This window comes from Oncorhynchus gorbuscha, linkage group LG23 (genome assembly GCF_021184085.1).
Source record: "Oncorhynchus gorbuscha isolate QuinsamMale2020 ecotype Even-year linkage group LG23, OgorEven_v1.0, whole genome shotgun sequence".
In the NCBI taxonomy this organism is placed as follows: Eukaryota; Metazoa; Chordata; class Actinopteri; order Salmoniformes; family Salmonidae; genus Oncorhynchus; species Oncorhynchus gorbuscha.
This window is the reverse complement of record NC_060195.1, coordinates 39,275,614-39,297,116: the sequence shown is the minus strand read 5'-3', so window position 1 is coordinate 39,297,116 and position 21,503 is coordinate 39,275,614. Positions and strand designations below refer to the sequence as shown.

Sequence of the window (21,503 nt, the reverse complement as noted above, 5' to 3'; positions counted from 1 at the left end):
AGAAAATAGTATCAAGACGACCAAAATGGAGTCCAAAAAAACTGCAGGCAACTTTTGAACACAGCACCATGATAGAGCATACAATACAACTTAAAGTGGCTTTTTCCTAAATAAATATGGTTGGTTATACTTGTATAGTAAATTGCCTTAGCTATTAACATATTACACACAGCATATGTTTAGTACACCGAACGAGGTTAACACAGATTATTTGGGGTCTTCAGGAAGGCAGAGTACCAATGCGCATAACATTATCCCATGTCATCGATTATCTTGATGTCTTCTGGTAAGATGTGATGATGCACTCAGCGGTACATTGCTGTCGGTGTGTATGATTGCAGGCAGGACAACAAAAACAAACATACAGTATAACACAAAAACAATGTATGATTTTTTGGGGGAACAATTAGTTTGAAACACATGAGCATAAAGGGGAGGCTGAACAAATACATGTTTGTCATTTTCTCTATGTAAAAAGTGCATACACTGCATATTAAATATCAATACATTAAAACGATAGTGTGCATGATTACACTGAGAAGGCTGTAACAGATGTAGGCACATTGAAGTATCAGTTCATCTAGGCCTTGTGCAGCGATCAACATTCTTTCCTAGGTTTTCTGAGGTGTTCCACTTGAGAGAGTGGATTTTTTTTATTTTATCATTTCTTATGCAGATGGGGGGAAAAAAGTTGCTTTGGCACATTCCCTCCCGATGTCTCCGTGACGAATGGCATTCAAGACATCTGAAATGGTAATGGAAATGATTTGTGTTAGTGCTGAGTTGGGAAAAAAATGGTCGTATTTTAGGCCAGAAAAGTGCATTCTTTGAAATCCATCATTCGTGTAAGTTTGAGTTCTACTAAATGATAGGTCAATGGACCGTAATAAAATATTGACAAGACAGTGTTTTCAGTAGTGGTGAGTGAGTCATTCAATTGTAATTTAATAACAGCATACTGTATCAACAATGTGGCCATGAATCCTAGAAGTAATATAAAGACATTCATAATAGCATACAGGGATTCTGATTTTTCAGCCTACATACCATCCCTGGATATATACTTCTACTATCTTCACGACGAACCCGTTTAAAATCGTAATGAAAATAAAGCATGTCTGACCTGATCTACTTCTAATATAATGAGTAAAACAATTATGTTGAACATTAGAATAACTCTATAGCTGGTGGTTAATGCTTAGATTTTTTTAACATTCTAATTACTTCAGATTCGTTTGAGAATGAAAACTTACCAGTTATAATGGTGTCTCCTTTTTGTAGTTAAACCCAGGGTCTGATCCTTCTATCTGCAGTTTCAGTGCTTGTTTAAGGCTTAATTCAGTCTCCCCTATAGGGTAGTTCTCCAGGACATCCTGGTGCCCTCTATTCTGTACAGTCCTTGGGACAGAAACCCTCCCGAGAAAAACCTGATTGCCCTGAAGATGGTAGTTGGGGTTGGTCATAATTCCATTTCGCTTCTTCTCTGCAATGCTCTGCTGTTGGATGAATAACTGCTCTTGGGTCAGTCCCCCATCTGGCTGGGTGGAGCCGCCAACCATGATCTTACAATGAGGATCCTTCACTGCAATGTTCGCTACAGACTTGTTGAGCGCAGTCCTCTTATCAAACTGGGTCATCTCATATTCCTGACCCTGGGTTGAGCCAATGCTCTTGAGCCTTTTCTTGTCTCCTGACCCCCCTTTGCCGTTGGATGTGTCATTTCCAGGCTTATTCCCTTTGGTCGACTTGAGACCTGGCTTAACCTGAGCCCAGTCAAATTCACTTGATGGAGACCCCTGATGATGTCCAATGGACTTGGTGGTGGAGGAAGGTGAGACGATGGACTGTCGGCTCCGACTGCGAGGCAGAGAGTGTTGCTGGATTTGCTCGGTGAAGGTCATTCCGTGGAAACTATCTATGGGCACAGTCTGTGCAGTCGCGGTGGACGAGGTGGTTCTCAGTGAGTTTTTAGAACTTTTGAGGGAATTATTTGAGAGAGAGGATTTCTGTCTGTCCACGGTAGAGTCGGGAGATTCTGAAGGGGAGCTGAAGGCGTGGACAGGACCGTTCTGTAGACCACGTCCAGATGACTGCATGTCTCCAGCTCCTGTGCTGCCAGAGCTGTTGGATTTAATTGTGAGAGACTGCATTTTCCCAGCTACAGAGAGTGGGGTTTTCTGCTCCATAGTGTGTACTGGCGAAGGACTACAGCCATTAAGACTTGAGGCCCCATACTTCTCAAGAAGTTTGATGATCATTGAATGCCCCCCTTTTGCAGCCACTCGCATGGCTGTGCGTCCAAACTGGTCTGCGTGGTTGGGGTCAGCGCCGTGCTCCAGAAGGATCTGCACTACATCTCTGTGCCCCTCTTGGGCAGCAATGCCAAGCGCTGTTGCCCCCTGATTACATGTGTGATCCACGTGAGTGCCATTGTCAATCAAGAACCGCACAACCTTTGTGTGGCCTTGCCAAGCCGCTGACTGGAGGGCGGATCGCTTCTCGTTGTCACAAGAGTTCACATCGGCATGATAGTTGATCAGCATCCTGACCATTTCCACATGCCCTTGCCAGCAGGACACGTGGAGTGCCGTCCTTCCCTCTGTGTCGCTGACTTCCACATTGGCCCCATTTTCCAGGAAGTACTCTGCCATTGCAAGTTGATTCTCAAGTGCCAATATGTATAATGTCGGGCGTCCGTCTGCGTCTTTACAGTCTATATCAGCGCCATGACTCAGCAACAGTTCAACAATATCCCTGTGGCCTTCCAGTGCAGCCACCCTGAGAGAATTCCTCCCATCATATCCTCTTTGGTCAATGCAAGACTTGTTTTCCAGAAGAATATGGACACAGTCATAGTGACCCTCTTGCGCAGACAATATCAGGGGTATTCGACCATCGTTATCCACCTCTGTGCATCGGGCACCTTGCTCAATGAGGGCATCGCATACTTGCCGGTGACCCTCAAATGAGGCCATGTGCAGTGGGGTCCAGCCTGCGTCATCTCTGTGATTCTCATCCAGCCCTCTGTCCAGCAGAGTTCGGACCACCTCTACGTTCCCTTGAGCGGACGCTATGCTCAGAACAGTCCTTCCTTCACTGTCGATGCTGTCTACAGCTGCACCCCAGAAAAGCAGGGTATTGACAACAGAGGCATGGCCCATGGACGCTGCAGCAAGGAGAGGCGTTCGGCCATTGTTGTCAGTGTGATCCACGTCAGCTCCACCTTCCAGCAGCAGATCAACTACGTCCACATGTCCTTCATAGGCAGCCACAAGGAGGGGGGTCATGCAGTCTTTGTCGCAGTGGTCCACCTCTGCACCCCTGTCAATGAGGAGGCTTACGACAGAGGCATGGCCTTTACTGGCAGGCACACAGAGAGCAGCAACTGAGAGGGCTGTCCTTCCGTCCGCATCACCATGGTTCACCTCTGCCCCGTGCTCCAAGAGGTGCTCTACGATTTCTCTGTGCCCCATGTATGCCGCTGCAATGAGAGCTGTCCTTCCTTCATTGTCTGCTTTGTTGACTTCTGCCCCGTGTTGGAGAAGGTTCAGCACGATGTCTTCATGACCTCCCCAAGCTGCGGCTCTTAAGGCCGTTCTGCTGTCGGCATCAGCACAGTCAACTTTGGCACCGGCGTAGAGGAGAGCAGACACCACCTCCGAATGCCCACCCCAGGCTGCAGACCTAAGGGCGGTCCACCCATCGTGGTCTGTGTGATTGATGTTTGCGTCACAGCCGATGAGGCAGTTTACGACCTTAGTGTGCCCTTGTCTTGCCGCAAGAGTAAGTGACGTTTGTCCATGGTTGTCCTCCATCTCCATGTTTGCTCTTCTGGATATGAGAAAGTTCACCACATCCAGGTTTCCACTGTATGCTGCATTGGCCAGCAAAGTTCTCCCGCTAGAGTCACATTGGTTCACAGAGGCTCCATTGTCTAGCAACGTCCGAATCGAATCCTCTCTCTCCAGTGCCTGCTGCACTATGCAAGAGGCATGGTCGTCGTCGTTGTTGACGTGAGCTCCAGCTTTGACTAGAAGCTGCAGCACCTCCTGCTCTTTAGGTATGGAGATGGAAAGAGAGTCTTTGGCGGGTGTACCATTCCACACCATCCAAAGAGCCAGGTTGAAAGGCTCTATCTGCAGGTTGGAGTTGATCAGATGCAGGGCAAACTCCTGCACCTCCAGCGGTTTGAGCTGCTTGGCCCTGCAAGTGTAACTCATCGCCACCATCCTATGTCCCTCCGCTGCATTACACAAGTACTTTTGTGTACAATGCTTAACATCCAGCAGCCACTCGGCAAAACTGTAGTGAAAGAGGATCCTAGTACCTCCGAGGCCATCAACCAACAACTTGGAGAGGATGTCCATCTTCTTCTGAAAGTCCTCCATGGTAAGAGTCATGTTTTTGGTCCAGACAGCATGGTAAAGCTCCTTGAAAGTAAGTGGCCTGCAGGTTGCAAGGATCACGTTGAGAATAGGCTGGACTTTGGCAAACTGCTTCCGAACAAACAGCCTTTGGCAGAGCCACAAGTAGAGGCCATTGAGCGTGCCGGGGATGTCGCGGATCTCTCGCAGCACGATGAAGTTCTCCACCACCCCGTCTAGCACGCGCTCCAGGTACAGGAAGCAGCCGCTGCTTTTGATGTGCAGCTGGTTGAGCATCTCGGCCGTCTCCTTGGTGAGGTGCTGGCGAAGGGCCTCCTCCTGGTCGAGCCGGTGGAGGATGTACTGCTGCACGTCCTTGACGATGTAGGCCTTGCGAAGGTCGTCCAGGCTAATTTTACGGAATCCTAGAAAAGAGAAAAAAAATAACTATTCGTTTACCACATCAAAAGCAATGAATTAAACATCAACTTCTTTCAACACATTTCCAAGATTAATATGGCTGTGTTACAGTTTATCAACGTAATACAGAGAGGGCATAATTAGTCTTTCCACTGAGTTTCAGCGCTCATAGTGATCATACGAAGGTTACTAATTCCTTTTTTACATGATGCCCTTATATTCTCAAATAGATATCTGACCTTCAGAATTTAGTCACACCATTTTCCCATTGATCTTTTACCTTTGAAGAATTCTATTACGCCAACCTTTAATTTCCTAAGGCACAGACTAATTAGTGGTGAAGCCATGTTGTTAAAAATAAAAACAATTCAAAGGAATTGAGAGCATGACCCTGGTCTCTGGCAGAGTAATCAGTAATCAGTTCAGCATCAGTATGACAGATCTTTTGTGAAGGACTATGGAAAACAAAGCTGGCGTAATTGATGCTCCAGAGGGTTATTTGATGCAGTTATTTGATCCCAGCCATACATTTAACTAAAGAAATATCAATACGATTGCAAAAGTATAGAAGAAAGACTTTTATCTACATATCAATATATTTAAAGGGACAATCAGCAGTTGAAACAATGACTAAGCACACTCCCTGCCCGTTTTCGGTAAAAAACTGAGGGATAGTGCAGGAGAAAAGTAACCACTCTCAAATTCATGGACAGCGCTATGGATGCAAGGACCGTCCTTGATATCAGCAATATAGTTTAAAACATGTTTTGAGTCTATATAGTGTTTGTTTACATATACTTTGTGAACAAACAGTGCAGTAAAATAAGCTTATATTTTGGGTTCTGGTGGGGTACGAACTAAGCTCATGAGGCATTAATAGCTATATTCGTCAAGAATCAATGGGTACATATCATTAACTTATACGTCCAAAAAATGGATGTAACAACTGCAGATTGTCCCTTTATAGCTCAAGGCCCAACTAATTATTTAAAAGGCCTCTCCTCACACATTTGAGAGAAAAACACAAAGTAGACCCCTGGAAGAGCTATTTCCATTTCATAGCATACAAATGGCCATAAGACAAGTCTATTGTTACACACATTAACAGACTACATGCTACCAGCACAGACCTTTAAGAAGAAATCACCATGGGGGTCTTAATTAATTACCACTAATGTGCAGTAGCAATCCTTTCCCAGACATAAAGGGGTAACTTTCTCCAGGTTAGAGCAGTCAGATCAGACTACACACTCAAGGGCAGGGGATAGTTTTATTTACTGTTTCCATGGTCTCAGGCCTGATGGGGGACAGGGGGGGGGGGACTCGGCGGAGAATTGTTCAATGCTGTTGTGATTTTTCTCAATTCTAAACTTGCCTCCTGCTAATACATACATACTTTTGTTTTATCTAATTACCTATATCATGAAAAACAAGCTGCTTCTAAATGTTTCCTGAAGAAATGGGCTCATTTACTGCTGTCTGGGTTAGGATAACCGGTTAATTAAAATGTGCATCTTAAATGAAGCTACCTTAAACACCCTCAATGATAAATAAACCAAACACTACAAAATGGGGATCTGAGAGACTAATGACAAGATTTAGACAAAATTAACATGCCTATAATCAATCAGTGCAGTAAGTATTCTAAACTGGATTGCTTGGATTATATAATCAAAGTTTCTCTGTGTACAAGTCTCAAACTGTCGCAAAGCCTGAGGAGTAGTTCCCTCCATGAATGGTTTTGTACAGAAAGAAGACTATGAAATCTTACCCCACACCGGGGCAATGTAGCCACACCAGTAGCAAAATGGGGTGGTAGGGTCTAGGGATGTTACAAATGGACAATTTTGCTTAAAGTTTAAACTGCAAAAGAAATACAAATTGAAGCAATAAGAAATAATCTTATCTTGTACAAATTTGGTCTTATTACGTACACTACCATTCAAAAGTTTGGGGTCACTTAAAAATGTTCTTGTTTTTGAAAGAAAAGCACAGTTTGTCCAGTAAACATAAAATAAATTGATCAGAAATACAGTGTAGACATTGTTAATGTTGGAAATGACTACTGTAGCTGGAAATGGCTCTTTCTTCTGCCTAAAAGGCCAGCATTCCGGAGTTGCCTCTTCACTGTTGACGTTGAGACTGCTATTTTGCGGCTACTTTTTAATGAAGCTGCCAATTGAGGACTTGTGAGGCGTCTGTTTCTCAAACTAGACACTCTAATGTACTTGTCCTCTTGCTAAGTTGTATTCCAGGGCCTCCCACTCCTCTTTCTATTCTGGTTAGAGACAGTTTGGCTGTTCTGTGAAGGGAGAAGTACACAGCATTGTACGAGAACTTCAGTTTCTTGGCAATTGGCAGGGTAGCCTAGTGGTTAGAGTGTTGGACTAATAACTGAAAGGTTGCAAGTTCAAATCCCCGAGCTGACAAGGTACAAATCTGTCATTCTGCCCCTGAACAGGCAGTTAACTGTTCCTAGGCTGTCATTGAAAATAAGAAATTGTTCTTAACTGACTTGCCTAGTTAAATAAAGGTAAAATAAATAAAAAATAAATACAATTCTAGCATTGAGTAGTCTTAATTTCTCAGAACAAGAATAGACTGATGAGTTTCAGAAGAAAGTTCTTTGTTTCTGGCCATTTTAAGCCTGTAATCGAAACCACAAATGCTGATGCTCCAGATACTCAACTAGTCTAAAGAAGGCCAGTTTTATTGCTTCTTTAATCAGCAATGTTTTTAGCTCTGCTAACATAATTGCAAAATGGTTTTCTAATGATCAATTAGCCTTTTGAAATGATAAACTTGGATTAGCTAACACAACATGCCATTGGAACACAGGAGTGATGGTTGCTGATAATGGGCCTCTGTACGCCTACGTAGATATTCCATTAAAAAAAATCTGCCGTTTCCAGCTAAAATAATAATTTACAACATTAACAATGTCGACACAGTATTTCTGATACATTTTATGTTATTTTAATGGACGAAAAATGTGCTTTTCTTTAAAAAACAAGGACATTTCTAATTGACCCCAAAATTTTGAACGGTAGTGTATGTATGACCGGGCAATGAAGTTATATCTACCGTGACCCTTTGGAGACATAGAACACAGCTACAGTAACATGTCAATAGCGACAATTGATAACTTTTCAGGTAATTCAAAAATGTGCCGCATCAGAAGAGTCTGTATCTTTTCAGACAGTAGAATTCTGCTCCGGCATATAATGTTCTATTGTTTTCCTGACAACAATAAATGTTGCTGATTGATGTGCTGCTGTGTTTTGTGTGCCGTTTTTAATGGCAGTGTAGCAGTATGTGCTCTCTTTCTACTAAATGTATTGGTAAGTCGAGGTATTTAAAGCATTTCTAAGTACTTTTTTAGGAGTGTGGTCTGCCGGCAGGCAGCAGGCAGGCTGCGTGCAGCAGCTTGAGATGATTTGATTGACAGTTATGGTCGCCTAGTGATGGAAGTTAGTCCCCCTTCAGAAGCAGCATTACTTTACAAATGCTGTTCATATCTCCAGAGGAGGTTTCGTGCCGGCATTTAAAAAGCCGTAATGTTGCCTACCCTAACAGACAAACAAACATGTTGTACCTGAGGCGTTTTGACGGACCACAATCCATTATATCTGAAAAGGGTAATCGATACAGGCTACATGTAGCTGCAATTTCATATTATGAAACAAAAACAACCCCAACCCACCAGGGCTGGTCCAGGCCGTTCTGCCGCCCTAGGCGAGACAAACACATTGCCACCCCCTGCAAAATTACAACAGTCCCTATAAGAAAAATGACGTTGAAAAGAAATCAAATAAAATATGTATTTTCCGGACATTTAGAATGCATATTTCCCGGGAGGTTGAAAAGGTGTCTTTTATGGATGTTGAAAGTACGTATTATCTTACTAATGCCCATCCATGTGGTAGGCCCAACGTTTGTTGAACACCAACAAACAAAAAATGACGGCCGGGACCAAAAAAAGACGTCCAAAAGACGTCGGCCCATGCATAATCTGGTGTAGCCTACGGTGTCGGCCTGCAATGGAATTTTATGAATGCTAATCCACGTGGTAGGCCCACCGTTTGTAAAACAGGCTGTTGCATTGGCTTTATTAATCCTGATTCCTGTGACTAATCCATTTGGCCATTTAAGCTCTGAATATCAGCTACCCAACTTCACCAGGAGTTATCCTGAGCCCTTGTGTTTACACAGCGAGAAATGCAGAAGTACACTGCTCAAAAAAATAAAGGGAACACTAAAATAACACATCCTAGATCTGAATGAATGAAATATTCTTATTAAATACTTTTTTTACACAAATATTATCAATGGAAATCAAATTTATCAACACATGGAGGTCTGGATTTGGAGTCACACTCAAAATTAAAGTGGAAAACCACACTACAGGCCAACTTTGATGTAATGTCTTTAAAACAAGTCAAAATGAGGCTCAGTAGTGTGTGTGGCCTCCACGTGCCTGTATGACCTCCCTACAATGCCTGGGCATGCTCCTGATGAGGTGGCGGATGGTCTCCTGAGGGATCTCCTCCCAGACCTGGACTAAAGCATCCTAATACAAGACAATGCTAGACCTCATGTGGCTGGAGTGTGTCAGCAGTTCCTGCAAGAGGAAGGCATTGATGCTATGGACTGGCCCGCCCGTTCCCCAGACCTGAATCCAATTGAGCACATCTGGGACATCATGTCGCGCTCCATCCACCAACGCCACGTTGCACCACAGACTGTCCAGGAGTTGGCGGATGGAGCGCGACATGATGTCCCAGATGTGCTCAATTGGATTTAAAAAAAAAGCCCATATGCCACTGGTTGAGAAAAAAACTTTAGTGAGGCTTTACATGTTGTTGGAGGTCAGTTTAGCACAGAAAATGCCGACCTCGTCAATCTGCGCCATTGCCGGCCGCCTAATCCCGCCTAATGAGCAGGCCGGCCCTGCCACCCACCCAGTAATGAAGAGTACCCCGTACTCGCAAGACTGTCCTGAAGATACCTCTGTATCCCGGTGACATCGGTCCCAGATATCCTACAGGCAACAGACCGAAGACTGAACACACACTTGTGTCATTAGCAAAGGGAAAGAGCAGGCAGCCCAGTGTGAGGGGGAGAGAGGAGGAGCAGGCAGAATCAAGTGCATATGTCTTGGTACTATGCATCGCGCAATATCTTGTCGTGCAAGCCTCGCAAATTCACCAAAGTAGCCTAAAGTCAGCCTCTTTCTCTCTGGTTGTATTTAAATATACACAACTGTCCCCAGTCTAGTTAGGCTATAACACCAAAAAGAATATGTTTTGTGATAACTGCACCGTGATTTTAATTATATGGGGGAAACATTGTTCCTGAGATTAGGGTTTTTTCTTAAAGTTAAGGATCCAAACTTCGTTTAAACGTTTAAAGTGTTCACACCACTAGTAGGTACCCCTCTAATCATCTCCATTGTAGCTTTCGATACATGAACCTGGCAGTACTCAAACACGTGTGGGAAACCTATCCCTGAGGAATATAAAGAAATCATGTTTTTCTAATGACTAATTATGTTCTAAACTGTCAGCCCTAATTAACAAAAACATTTGCGGTGGCTACCTGCGGAACGTTACCATTCCAAACTGTCCCGGAAACGACGAAAAACAACGCATCTAATCTGTCCTACACCATGCAGTCACCACCAACAGAGTACAGTAGGATTATAATAACCCAGTGACCCAAAGCCTCAGTGTCAGTCAATGTTTTTAGCAACAGAGCATTTTCCACTGCCTCTCCCAGGCCCTGTGACCTCCTGCTCCACCTCAGACTGATTCTCCACTAAGCATTCTGGATGCCTTCAGCTGAGACAGGAAACCCACTGGCCGAAAGGAAGAGGCCATTAAGAGGGGGGGGGGGGGGGGGGGGCTGAACGATATCTAGGACAGATGACCTGAGCCTTTGCCTCAGCATGTTGTTTTCAAGGGTTGTCTCAATGTTTAATTTAGATGTGCATTACCCACCAAGAGAGTATCAGTGAATCAGACTACACTGCCCAGGAAGTCGTAGAAGTTTTTTTTTTATTCAGACAATGATTAACAAATACACTCCTTCTCTCCTACAGTTTTGAGATTAGTGGCCTCCCACAGTTCCCACAAAATTGATCATATGTAAATTATGAACACTTTGTGGTGTGGAAAACCCAAGAGGAGGAAAAGAGAGACAGCGAGTTAACCGCGGCCATCTTGAAATAGAGCATTAGCCTTGAAAACCCTTTCAAAATATTTCCAGAGGCCCATAGAAAGGGAAAGAAAGAAATGAACAAGCAGGGGCCTCCAGTCTGAACATGCCAAAGAGGCCTTTTCATTCAATTACTATAAATGGAGGAAGCTGACCTACAATTTCCACTTTAGCCATCACAGACATCACTTCATATGGCCTGAAACTCTGCTGTGCAGTCATGGCATTATCATTGTTCTCCTCACGTGGCACAGATAAGCACAGGCGCAATGAGAGGAACTTGCAGTAGCAGACGTGGTCTACTCAATGAACGTGACTAACGTTGCACACATCTTCCAAGAAGATTGTTTTCATTTAACTGCAGGGTAGGACATGATGCCTGGCCTTGACACTTTTCCAGGTCAACTGGATCCACAGTAAATTCTAACTGGGGGGGGGGGGCTGCAACAGTACGAGCATGGACGGCAGAGGTCTGAACAGAGAGGGACTGCTAAACAACTAACAACTGATGCATTCATCAGGGCAAGGGATGCAGCCCCGAGTACAGGCCTCGGAGCCAGCTGCTGCTCGTTACGAAACTGGATAGTAGCCAGGAGAGACACGGTCCTATTTACAATGAGGAACTGTTTTCAGATGACAAATGAGGCAGGGTGTGTGTACGTGTGTTTGGAGTGAGGGGGGTTACAGGTTCTGGCCCATGGACCTGGTTCTGAGCGTCAGCATCTCAAATGTATCGAGTTCTTAGCGATCCACCATCTTTAATTCATAAGATCCAAAAGATAAACAGAAAGCCAAGCTCATCTCCTCTAGCCTGCTGTAAACCCCCACTCGACAAACGCCTGTACAACAGCTGCAGAGGTCTTGGCTCCAAAAGCGAAAACGGCATCCTTCCAAACACAAGTACGTGGAACGAGAGACTGCTTAAACCATCTGTAGAAAAATATGTTTTTTTTTTTCCAAAGCTCCAGTTGCCTTTTTCCCTTTGAAAATTGTTTGCTGCCTTCTCCAATATTGATTTACATTAGGTAAATGTTAGTGAACAGTGGAGAGATGCTGTAGTCCAGTTGTTATTGAGAAAGGAAATGCAGATGGTAGTTGTTATTTATTAAGGCAGTGCGAAGCAAACTGTAGCCTACCCGCAGTCGGGTTTATTTGTTGGGAGAAGCGTAATTATGTAATTGATACAGAATTTCTCCCTCCAATTCCTATGCCATTTTTTTGTCCGTGCACTGGCACCCTGACATGAGAAGCGGCATCAAACGTGCAACTGGAAAACAATTACATGCACATTCAAAACAATTCACTTGCAGAGTGGTTATCCTGGCGACACAAGCATGAACAGTTTTTTTTTTGTTGCCCGAACTTGTCCTCACCTTCAATTTGAAACATGGGAGAGGAGACCTTCCAGTTAGACCTGTTGGGTTTACTGAATGAGAGCTGAGCGCAAACGAAGACTACACCGAAAGGGATATACTCAAGGCCCTTCAGTACGGCCTAGCGTTACAGTCTACCATCCAACAGTCTTATCAAGCCACCTTCGTGAAAACGCATCATGAGCTGCAGGAATACATCCAAAGATGATTTACACGAAACACTGCAGAGCCTGGCGACAGATAGGTGGAGATTTCCAGCCAATGAAACACTGTATTGTACTCCAGATATACTTTAATTGGAGCGAGGGCCAGAGCATAGTGGTATGAGATTAAGAAGGGAGCACATCCGAGTGCCTATGCTCAACTCACTTTATGACCCACAATGGGTATCTATATCTATATCTACAGCTGGGTTTCACTGCGACATGAAACCTCCTTACTGCATGCAGCTGCACCTTCATTAAACTTATGGAGGTAAAAATACTACCATGTTTTACAACTAAGAGCCAGACATTTTTCCTGACCACATGCCTAGTTATCAGAAAGAACAGTCTTGTTTTGGTTACGGTCTTGCCATGACTGACCTCTTAGTGACCTCATTTGGCCCACTCGCCATGATTTCCTGTTCTCCCGCACAGTAATGTGTTCAGTCCTGGATGCCAATCACGTTTTATTAGCCACGTCAAATAAACTTGTGTCTGCTACTGGTGTGCAGTCTGGAACCATTTTGGTCAGCGTGTCCACACAACAGATTTAAAGCTCAGCCAATGGAATTTTCACAGAACTCGCTGTAAAATCAGGTACTCGCAAATGTATTCTTGGCATGCAAGTCGGCGGCAGTTTGGGATACCACCCTGTCTTTAGCAAACTTCACCCCCCGTTGCAAGGCGAACCATTGGCGTGCCAGAAATTACAGGGCATTTATTTTCCTTAAATCAAATTAACACCTAGTTAAAGATCTTCTCTATCGAAACAAGAACCGACATGCCTCTCTACACAGAAACAAAATAGGAATACTAATCTTGTATATGAAACCGGGATCGTTGGAAGAGGCCATGCTGCATACGAAAGGCCCTCACCGAGGAGGCAAAGAGACCCAATTCTTCAACCATGTCTCGAGTCACATTTCTGCAGTGCAGCACCAAAGATGTTATAGACCTGTAATTTGCTTGGCTGTCAGACAGCTCGTGGTAAATACAGCATTCAGGGGTATTATGGTTGTCTTCGGCGGAGCCAGAGTATCAACTCAACACGCAGACCCAGAGGTTAGCCAGCATACAGGAATACAGACCGGATGCACAATCTGCACGTCTAAACACCAACTCAGGTGTTAACAGCAACTGGCCTCTTAAGATATTAGCTATTTATAACCTATATCTAAATATGGTTAACAATTAGATGGCCTCAATAGTGTTAGAGACTTTGCAATCAAAACAAACACATCTAAATAGTCACTAGTCCAACCAAATACTATAATTTTAAGTATATTTTAGTCTGTTGAGGCTATGCATCCCGTAAGCAATACGTTCTTGGAAAATAAGTGGTCCACATATCTAGCAGGAAGTTATTTGAAAAGTCACTTCCACTTCTAATGATTTTACCCATACCACATCCAAGCTTCCTGCATCAATGACAATGATAGGCAGTCCAAACACCGCCTTCGCCCCCTCTTCGGGGAGCATTCCACTCCTGGCACAGAATAAATAAACAGTCCTAGATGCTTTATAGCTGTATTTGTGTTGTCAGCAGGCCAGAATACAGTATATTGAGGTCCCTCAAGTGAGGCCTCTCCACTTGCCCAAATAGTATGAAAAACAATTCCCAGGATATAGATGTTAAGAGTGCTGTGACCTTCTTGCTGAGGGGCCCTATGCTCTGCAAGCCCCTCGTAGCCACACTTCGGTCTGCGGACAAGAGCTGGTCTGAGAGCCGTGGTGTGGGCTGGAGAGTGGGGCAAGCCCACTTCAAACAGGCCTCCTATTTTAATTTCTGGTCAGTGGTGGTAAATCAGGCCTGTCACCTGGCCTTGGTGCAGAGAAAGGTCCATTCATGGCTGGAGCTGCGGAGAAGGAGGCACAGCTCCTCACTAGGGTGGGATTGAGCCTCTCTCTGAAGATATGTGAGAGAAGGAAACAAAAACACACACCTACCCGAAACCGGCCGGTATAAAATACAGCAGATATCTTGACTTGCCACTCAGTATATCAGCAATGTTCAGAATTGTACAATAATATCATTGTCGATTGATGTTCTTTTTAATCCACTATCCAGAGTCAGGAACAGATGAAGATTTGTCAATATCTCAAAAGATGGTCTTAAAATCAAGATCTCAAACGAATGAGGGAAATGGCACCATCTAATAAGATGTTTTTTTAGGGTGGAGGATGGTGGAGGATGGTTTAAGAGAACGGATGTGGCATAAATACGGATACACAAGCGTGGGGGGAGTTGAGATAAAGGTATGTTTGTTGTAGACTTTAGCTATGGGAAGGATTTGTGCTCAAGAGTCCAATGGATAAATCTCAATAGAATAAATGAAGTGGAAAATATTTTGTTCCTATGGAGGGCAGAATAATGTCCCCTGGATTGGTTTAGGCTTTCAACCACCATTCCTGGGTGAGTAACTCAAATATGCCCGACTTAAAATCCAGTTGCTATACATAGCCAAAAGGAAAATACCATAATGTGTGTGTGTGTGTCAGCTAAACTTTATTTTGACAGATGGTTCCCATTACCGTTCAGTGACACTTCTTTGATATGGAGATCACACAGGAATGCATCATGCATTTTGAATGAGTTTTCATGTGATTAGTCAGTAATTTCCAATGACGACCTAAATGTTTCAGCATCAACGGGATACATGATTAATTATGCATTATTAATTATGGTCAACCAATTATGTTTTTTCAACGCCGATACCGATACTGATTATTGGAGGACCAAAAAAGCTGATAACGATTAAATCAGACAATTTTATTTATTTATTTGTAATAATGACAATTACAACAATACTGATTGAACACTTATTTTAACTTAATATAATACATGAATAAAATCAATTTAGCCTCAAATAAATAATGAAACATGTTCAATTTGGTTTAAATAATGCAAACACAAAGTGTTGGAGAAGAAAGTAAAAGTGAAATATGTGCCATGTAAGAAAGCTAATGTTTAAGTTCCTTGCTCAGAACATGAGAACATATGAAAGCTGGTGGTTCCTTTTAACATGAGTCCAATATTCCCAGGTAAGAAGCTTTAGGTTGTAGTTATTATGGGAATTATAGGACTATTTCCCTCTATACCATTTGTATTTCATTAACCTTTGACTATTGGATGTTCTTATAGGCACTTTAGTATTGCCAGAGCAACAGTAAAGCCCCCCCCCTCGCTCCACCCTGGGCTCGAACCAGGAACACAACGACAACAGCCACCCTCGAAGCAGGGTTACCCATCGCTCCACAAAAGCCGCGGCCCTTTCAGAGCAAGGGCAACAACCACTCCAAGTCTCAGAGCGAGTGACGTTTGAAACGCCATTAGCGTGCACCCCGCTAACTAGCTAGCCATTTCACATCGGTTACACCAGCCTCATCTCGGGAGTTGATAGGCTTGAAGTCATAAACAGCGCAATGCTTGACGCACAATGAAGAGCTGCTGGCAAAATGCACAAAAGTGCTGTTTGAATGAATGCTTACGAGCCTGCTGCTGCCTACCACCGCTCAGTCAGATACTTGTATGCTTGTATGCTCAGTCAGATTATATGCAATGCAGGACATGCTAGATAAACTAGTAATGTCATCAACCATGTGTAGTTAACTAGTGATTATGATTGATTGTTTTTTATAAGATAAGTTTAATGCTAGCTAGCAACTTACCTTGGCTTACTGCATTCGCGTAACAGGCAGTCTCCCTGTGGAGTGCAACGAGAGGCAGGTGGTTATAGCGTTAGACTAGTTAACTGTAAGGTGGCAAGATTGGATCCCCCGAGCTGACAAGGTGAAAATCTCCTGAACGAGGTAGTTAACCCACCCTCATTGAAAATAAGAATGTGTTCTGAACTGACTTGCCTAGTTAAATAAAGATTAAATAAAGGTGTAAAAAAAAAATTAAACGGCCAAATCGGTGTCCAAAAACACCAAAAACACTGATTTCCGATTGTTATGAAAACTTGAAATCGGCCCTAATTAATCGGCGATTCCGATTAGTCGGCCGACCTCTAATGCACACTGCTAACAAAGAGGGCAGGGCAAACAGATAGTAGGACAATCGAACAGTCCGCGAAGAGGCTGTTTTAGCTTAAGTCTTCAATAGACTAGTGTATGTCAATCCCTTTTTGAAGAAAAAAGTAGGACCTTTCATCTTCGGAGAGACCCGAAGAGTGTTAAATGTCTTCAGATAGCTGTTACGTTAGTGGTTGAACATACTTTTTTTTCAGAGGTATTGTGCTAAACTACCATCTTTAACCCTGATCTTTTGTTAACCTTCAGGCCAAATTTATTGAAAAGTCTGAGATATTCCACATGTATTAGCGATGAAGATATCTACAGTCGAAAATAAATGGTCTGTTTCTGTTTAAAAAAGCTTTTCCATGTCCCGCCAGGCCCCCGTCTCCCTGCTCTCCTTTTGCCGAAGGCCCAGTTAAATTGGCACAGATTCCACCCAGCTCACAACCAGAATCGCTGCCTAAGTGTTTCCACCTCACTTGCCCACCGATGGCCTTACAGTAGCACAGAAAACATAGGGGGGAAAGTCAACCATGCTACAATAGGCCGCCTGACACACAATGTAAAAGAGCAGCCTTGCAACACATGTACAACCTTATGTGCCTTCTTCTGGCAGACGGTCACAGAGCATACAGTACACAGCGATCATGGAGGGTTTGTGAAATGGACTACAATCTGACTCAGACTAAAAGGATTCTTTAAAAAAATAATGTATATATATATTTAAGCCTCTTCACAGATGGCACATTCGTTTGTTTGTGTAGCATTAGCAGAGCGGACGTGATGCTGCTGGCTAGTCGGTGGCTCACTCTTCCTGCATGGTCTCTGAAGTGTTGAGACTTCCCAAAGCACATTCCTCTCGGAGAGAGAGAGAGATAAAGAGAGAGAGAGAGTAAGAGAGACAGAGAGCGAGAAAGAGACATAACAGTTGAGCAAGTACTTAATACAAGTAATACCAAGTTTGCTCCTCAGGTAGAAAAGTAAAAGTCATCCGTAATAACGGAATTCCTTTTGAGTTCAAAGCCATGCAACACTGTGCTTCCCATACTGAGACGACCATTATAGGATCGTTTATGAGGATCATTTGAGCTGGATGGTGGCCCACCCAATGCTTTAGCCACGGAATTACCTTTCCGTCAGAAGTTGTTCTCCAAAGCCAATCGTTACTGTATTCATGCGACCACAAAGTTCACACAACCACAAAACAGTGTGTACTGGTCTTCAAACATCTCCTCCGCTCAGGACAAAAGGGTTATTTCCAATAGTCACATTCGGTTGCTTGGCAGATAGTGTAACGCATGACTCTGCCAACAAACTGGCCTTGTAAACAATATGCAGGAGTGTGTTTGTGTTTATACTTGGCCTCAACAAGTCTTTTGGTCTATTTTCGTCATGCGCTACAGGATTTGTAAGTATTCTCACAGCGGTTATAGTAAGCCAGTGTGTCTAATGGAAGATAAAGTAAGTGTGTATGTGTGTAGAGGGGCTGCAGAGCTGAATGGTAGCTGACGGCGTGTAAAACACAAGGCACGGAATACAGACAGAACAAAAATGAATAGTTTGAATACATCAAGAGATTGGAGTTTGCATTCGGTGTAGAATTTGTGAATGTTACACCTATCACAGAGTGGCAATTCAGGAGCGCAAGCCACTTTATTGGATGTGTGACAGATGGTACAATAGCCGGGAGCATTAAAAACATGTAAGCAGACAGGTAAAATGTGCCTCCTTTTGAATTCTGTGTGGTATTTACAGTGACAGTAGACATGGGTTTGTCCCTTATCAAAAAGACAACACAAGGGAACGAGGAGGGGAGTCAAAGCGAAAACACAAGAGATAACTGTTGTTTATCAGATTGTTCCATGGAGAATAATCCTCTCAATAAAACCATGTCGAAACAACCAAAACACAGGGCTGTCTGTTTAAGCAGCGAGCAGCTTCTCAGAATGAAGCCCAGTAATAATTCAAATCACTATTATATCAGGAAGCAACTTCCCGATAAGGATTATCATGTGAGATCTAGATTGGTGGCATGTGCCAGCGGTAATTCCATCACCAACCTTTGGTGTTGTCTCAAATTAAATCCGAGGCAATCGCAAAACATTCTGATACATTTCCGCGCAGGATGAATGGAATAATTGAAAAGTGTCAATCGAATGCAAATTGGACAAAGCCTTCCACTAGGGATGTGCATCTTTCCCTTTCAAGACCATTCTATACGTACACTACATGACCAAAAGTATGTGGACACCTGCTCGTCGAATATCTCATTCCAAAATCATGGGCATTAATATGGAGTAGGTACCCCTTTTGCTGCTATAATAGCCTCCACTCTTCTGGGAAGGCTTTCCACTAGATGTTGGAACATTTTTTTCTGCGGGGACTTAATTCCATTCAGCCACAAGACCATTAGAGTGGCTGGGCACTGATGTTGGGAGATTAGGCCTGGCTCGCAGTCGCCGTTCCAATTCATCCCAAAGGTGTTCGATGGGGTTGAGGTCAGGGCTCTGTGCAGGCCAATCAAGTTCTTCCACACCAATCTCAACAAACCACCTCTGTATAGACCTCACTTTGTGCATAGGGGCATTGTCATGCTGAAACAGGAAAGGGCCTTCCCCAAACTGTTGCCACAAAGTTGGAAGCACAGAATCGTCTAGAAAGTCATTTTATGCTGTCGCATTAAGATTTCCCTTCACTGGAACCAAGGGACCTAGCCCAAACCATGAAAACCATGTGTGGCCTACCACTTTGCGGCTGTGCCGTTGTTGCTCCTAGATGTTTTCACTCATAATAAAAGCCCTTACAGTTGAACGAGGCAGCATAGGGAATAAAAATAAATGTTTTATTGCATGGTGCAAGATTGAATGCAATTCATTGATTATTGAATGTTATGATGGACACAGCTTTGTAGAACCAAAACACAGCCCCTGCTCGACAAACTGGAACTCGAGAACGAATCATTTGGGGTGCTGCAGTTCGCAAACAATATTGTGTTATTAACCCTCATTCAATGTTTTACACCAAGTCTTTCATAATCTAGTCCAATTGCGGCCACAACTAGACCTTGTTTGAAATGTATCATAAATAGTTTAGTTTGTAGGCCTAGCAGTCAACAAATGTACATTGTTTAAAGCACACTTGAACAACTCTCAGTCACAAATGACAGCTCTAATAAAGCCCCTTGAAGTGAATGACATGTGAACGAGATGCTTGTATAATCATGACTCTTTCGAGTTTTCAGTTCATCGTTCGCCGATAGGGGTCCTGCGTGCTCTGGGCATTACTGTCTGAAATGAACAAAATGAGTTGAAACATTCATTCTTTTGACTGAACGAGTTGAAGAGATCTGAATCAGTAAAAACAGCGGAACATTCCATCATTAGTGTGTGTGTGTGTGTGTGTGTGTGTGTGTGTGTGTGTGTGTGTGTGTGTGTGTGTGTGTGTGTGTGTGTGTGTGTGTGTGTGTGTGTGTGTGTGTGTGTGTGTGTGTGTGTGTGTGTATGCGCGCACGCGTGTAAATGATGTATGTTGTGTATACTATGTAGGCACCTGAGCTGAGCCATAAGGGAGACTAGGCATCTACCACCCTCACTACAAGATGTTTTTGGTCCCACCCCACTCTGGGTTCTGAAATCACCATCACCCACTAATTAACTTGCCATTCTTGCAGATTAAGTGTTTGAGCTAGTAATGTATCCATATTTACTGTTTACAAATGAACTATGACATTTCACCCCCCCCCAACTCAAAATCGAAGGGTTTTGAACATTTGAACGTTTTCACATAGTGATCTTCTCGTCTATCGCTTCGGCCATGCAGTGCGCCTCGTAAAAGTGATTGCGGTCCTCGTTATGAAATTATACATTTTACCTTGTATGTCGAAAAATTACCATATACACTGATTGTTTAAAGCAGAATTACCACAAAATTACCATATACACTGATTGTTTAAAGCAAAATTACCAAAACTATTGCTGATGGTAACCTCGAATAATCTAAATGAAATCTATTTGCAAGCCCTGTTCAGCAGGTATAGATGAGAGTTGTCTCCTGTAGCATACTTTTAATCTGGCAAAACACATTTTCAACATAGATAACAATAACCTAGCAAACTACATAGACTGTCACTCAACTAATAAAGCCTATTATCACAAAATCCATGTAGCATTAGAATGCTGAAGGTGCCGTGCAGATGTGCAAGATCCGGAACAAACTGTTGGTCAGCGAGCGAAGCTGAGCACAGTGCGCAGTTTGACTAGGCCACTGATATTGCCTGGGGTTGTCCGGCGTGCAAAATGACTTGGAGATTAATCACTGTCAACAGTCGTCACAAAAGACGAGAGGTATTTTCGGAAGGTTTAGATAGAATGTAATACGAGCAACAACAAAAATGTGAACCAGCTATTTGTAACGTTTGAATTTTCTGACAGACTCATGCTACATTTGGTTAGGTTCGGGGTCCCAGGACTGCACTTGTGTCTTAAACATTTCAATCGGGGCGGATGTGTATCGGTGAATCATTACATCCCTACCTTCCTCTCCGATCCAGTTCAACAATGAACCTGTGTGTTCTGTGGGTTGATGATGGTATGAAAAGGAGACATGACAGAGCTATGATTCACCCACTGCTATGTTATGTTAAATCAAGACTGTTAGGCAGCAGGTCCAGGTCACCGGTTTAAACTGGTTTAATAAGAAATAAATGCCACTGCAGACCATCCGGCAACTGTTACATTTAATTGTCTCGGTGCAATGCTTCCATTGTCATTTCAGATCTATTTTATGTCCATCGGAATTAACATGCCGGGTCCACAATAGGTTCAAAATATTGATTAGGGGAAAAAAAAATCCTCTAGCAAATTCCTGTTCATGTTATCGCCGTACAAAAGATAACACTGCCATAGAAGAGC

The 21,503-nt window shown here is 43.3% G+C and overlaps 1 protein-coding gene across 4 annotated transcripts in view; it reads right to left on the bottom strand.

The window, feature by feature from the left end:
• Nucleotides 1-657: 657 nt before the first annotated feature.
• The window catches only part of LOC124010887 (ankyrin repeat domain-containing protein 50-like), a 36,806-nt gene continuing 15,960 nt past the window's right edge, over nt 658-21,503 (bottom strand). For all 4 annotated transcript variants that reach the window (XM_046323642.1, XM_046323643.1, XM_046323645.1 and 1 more), the window contains exons 4-5: nt 1,254-4,789; nt 658-745 (exon numbers count right to left, since the gene is read on the bottom strand). In XM_046323642.1, the coding sequence (XP_046179598.1) occupies nt 1,257-4,789 (3,533 nt within the window). In that variant the 3' untranslated portion in view covers nt 658-745; nt 1,254-1,256. The remainder of the gene's footprint in view (nt 746-1,253; nt 4,790-21,503) is intronic.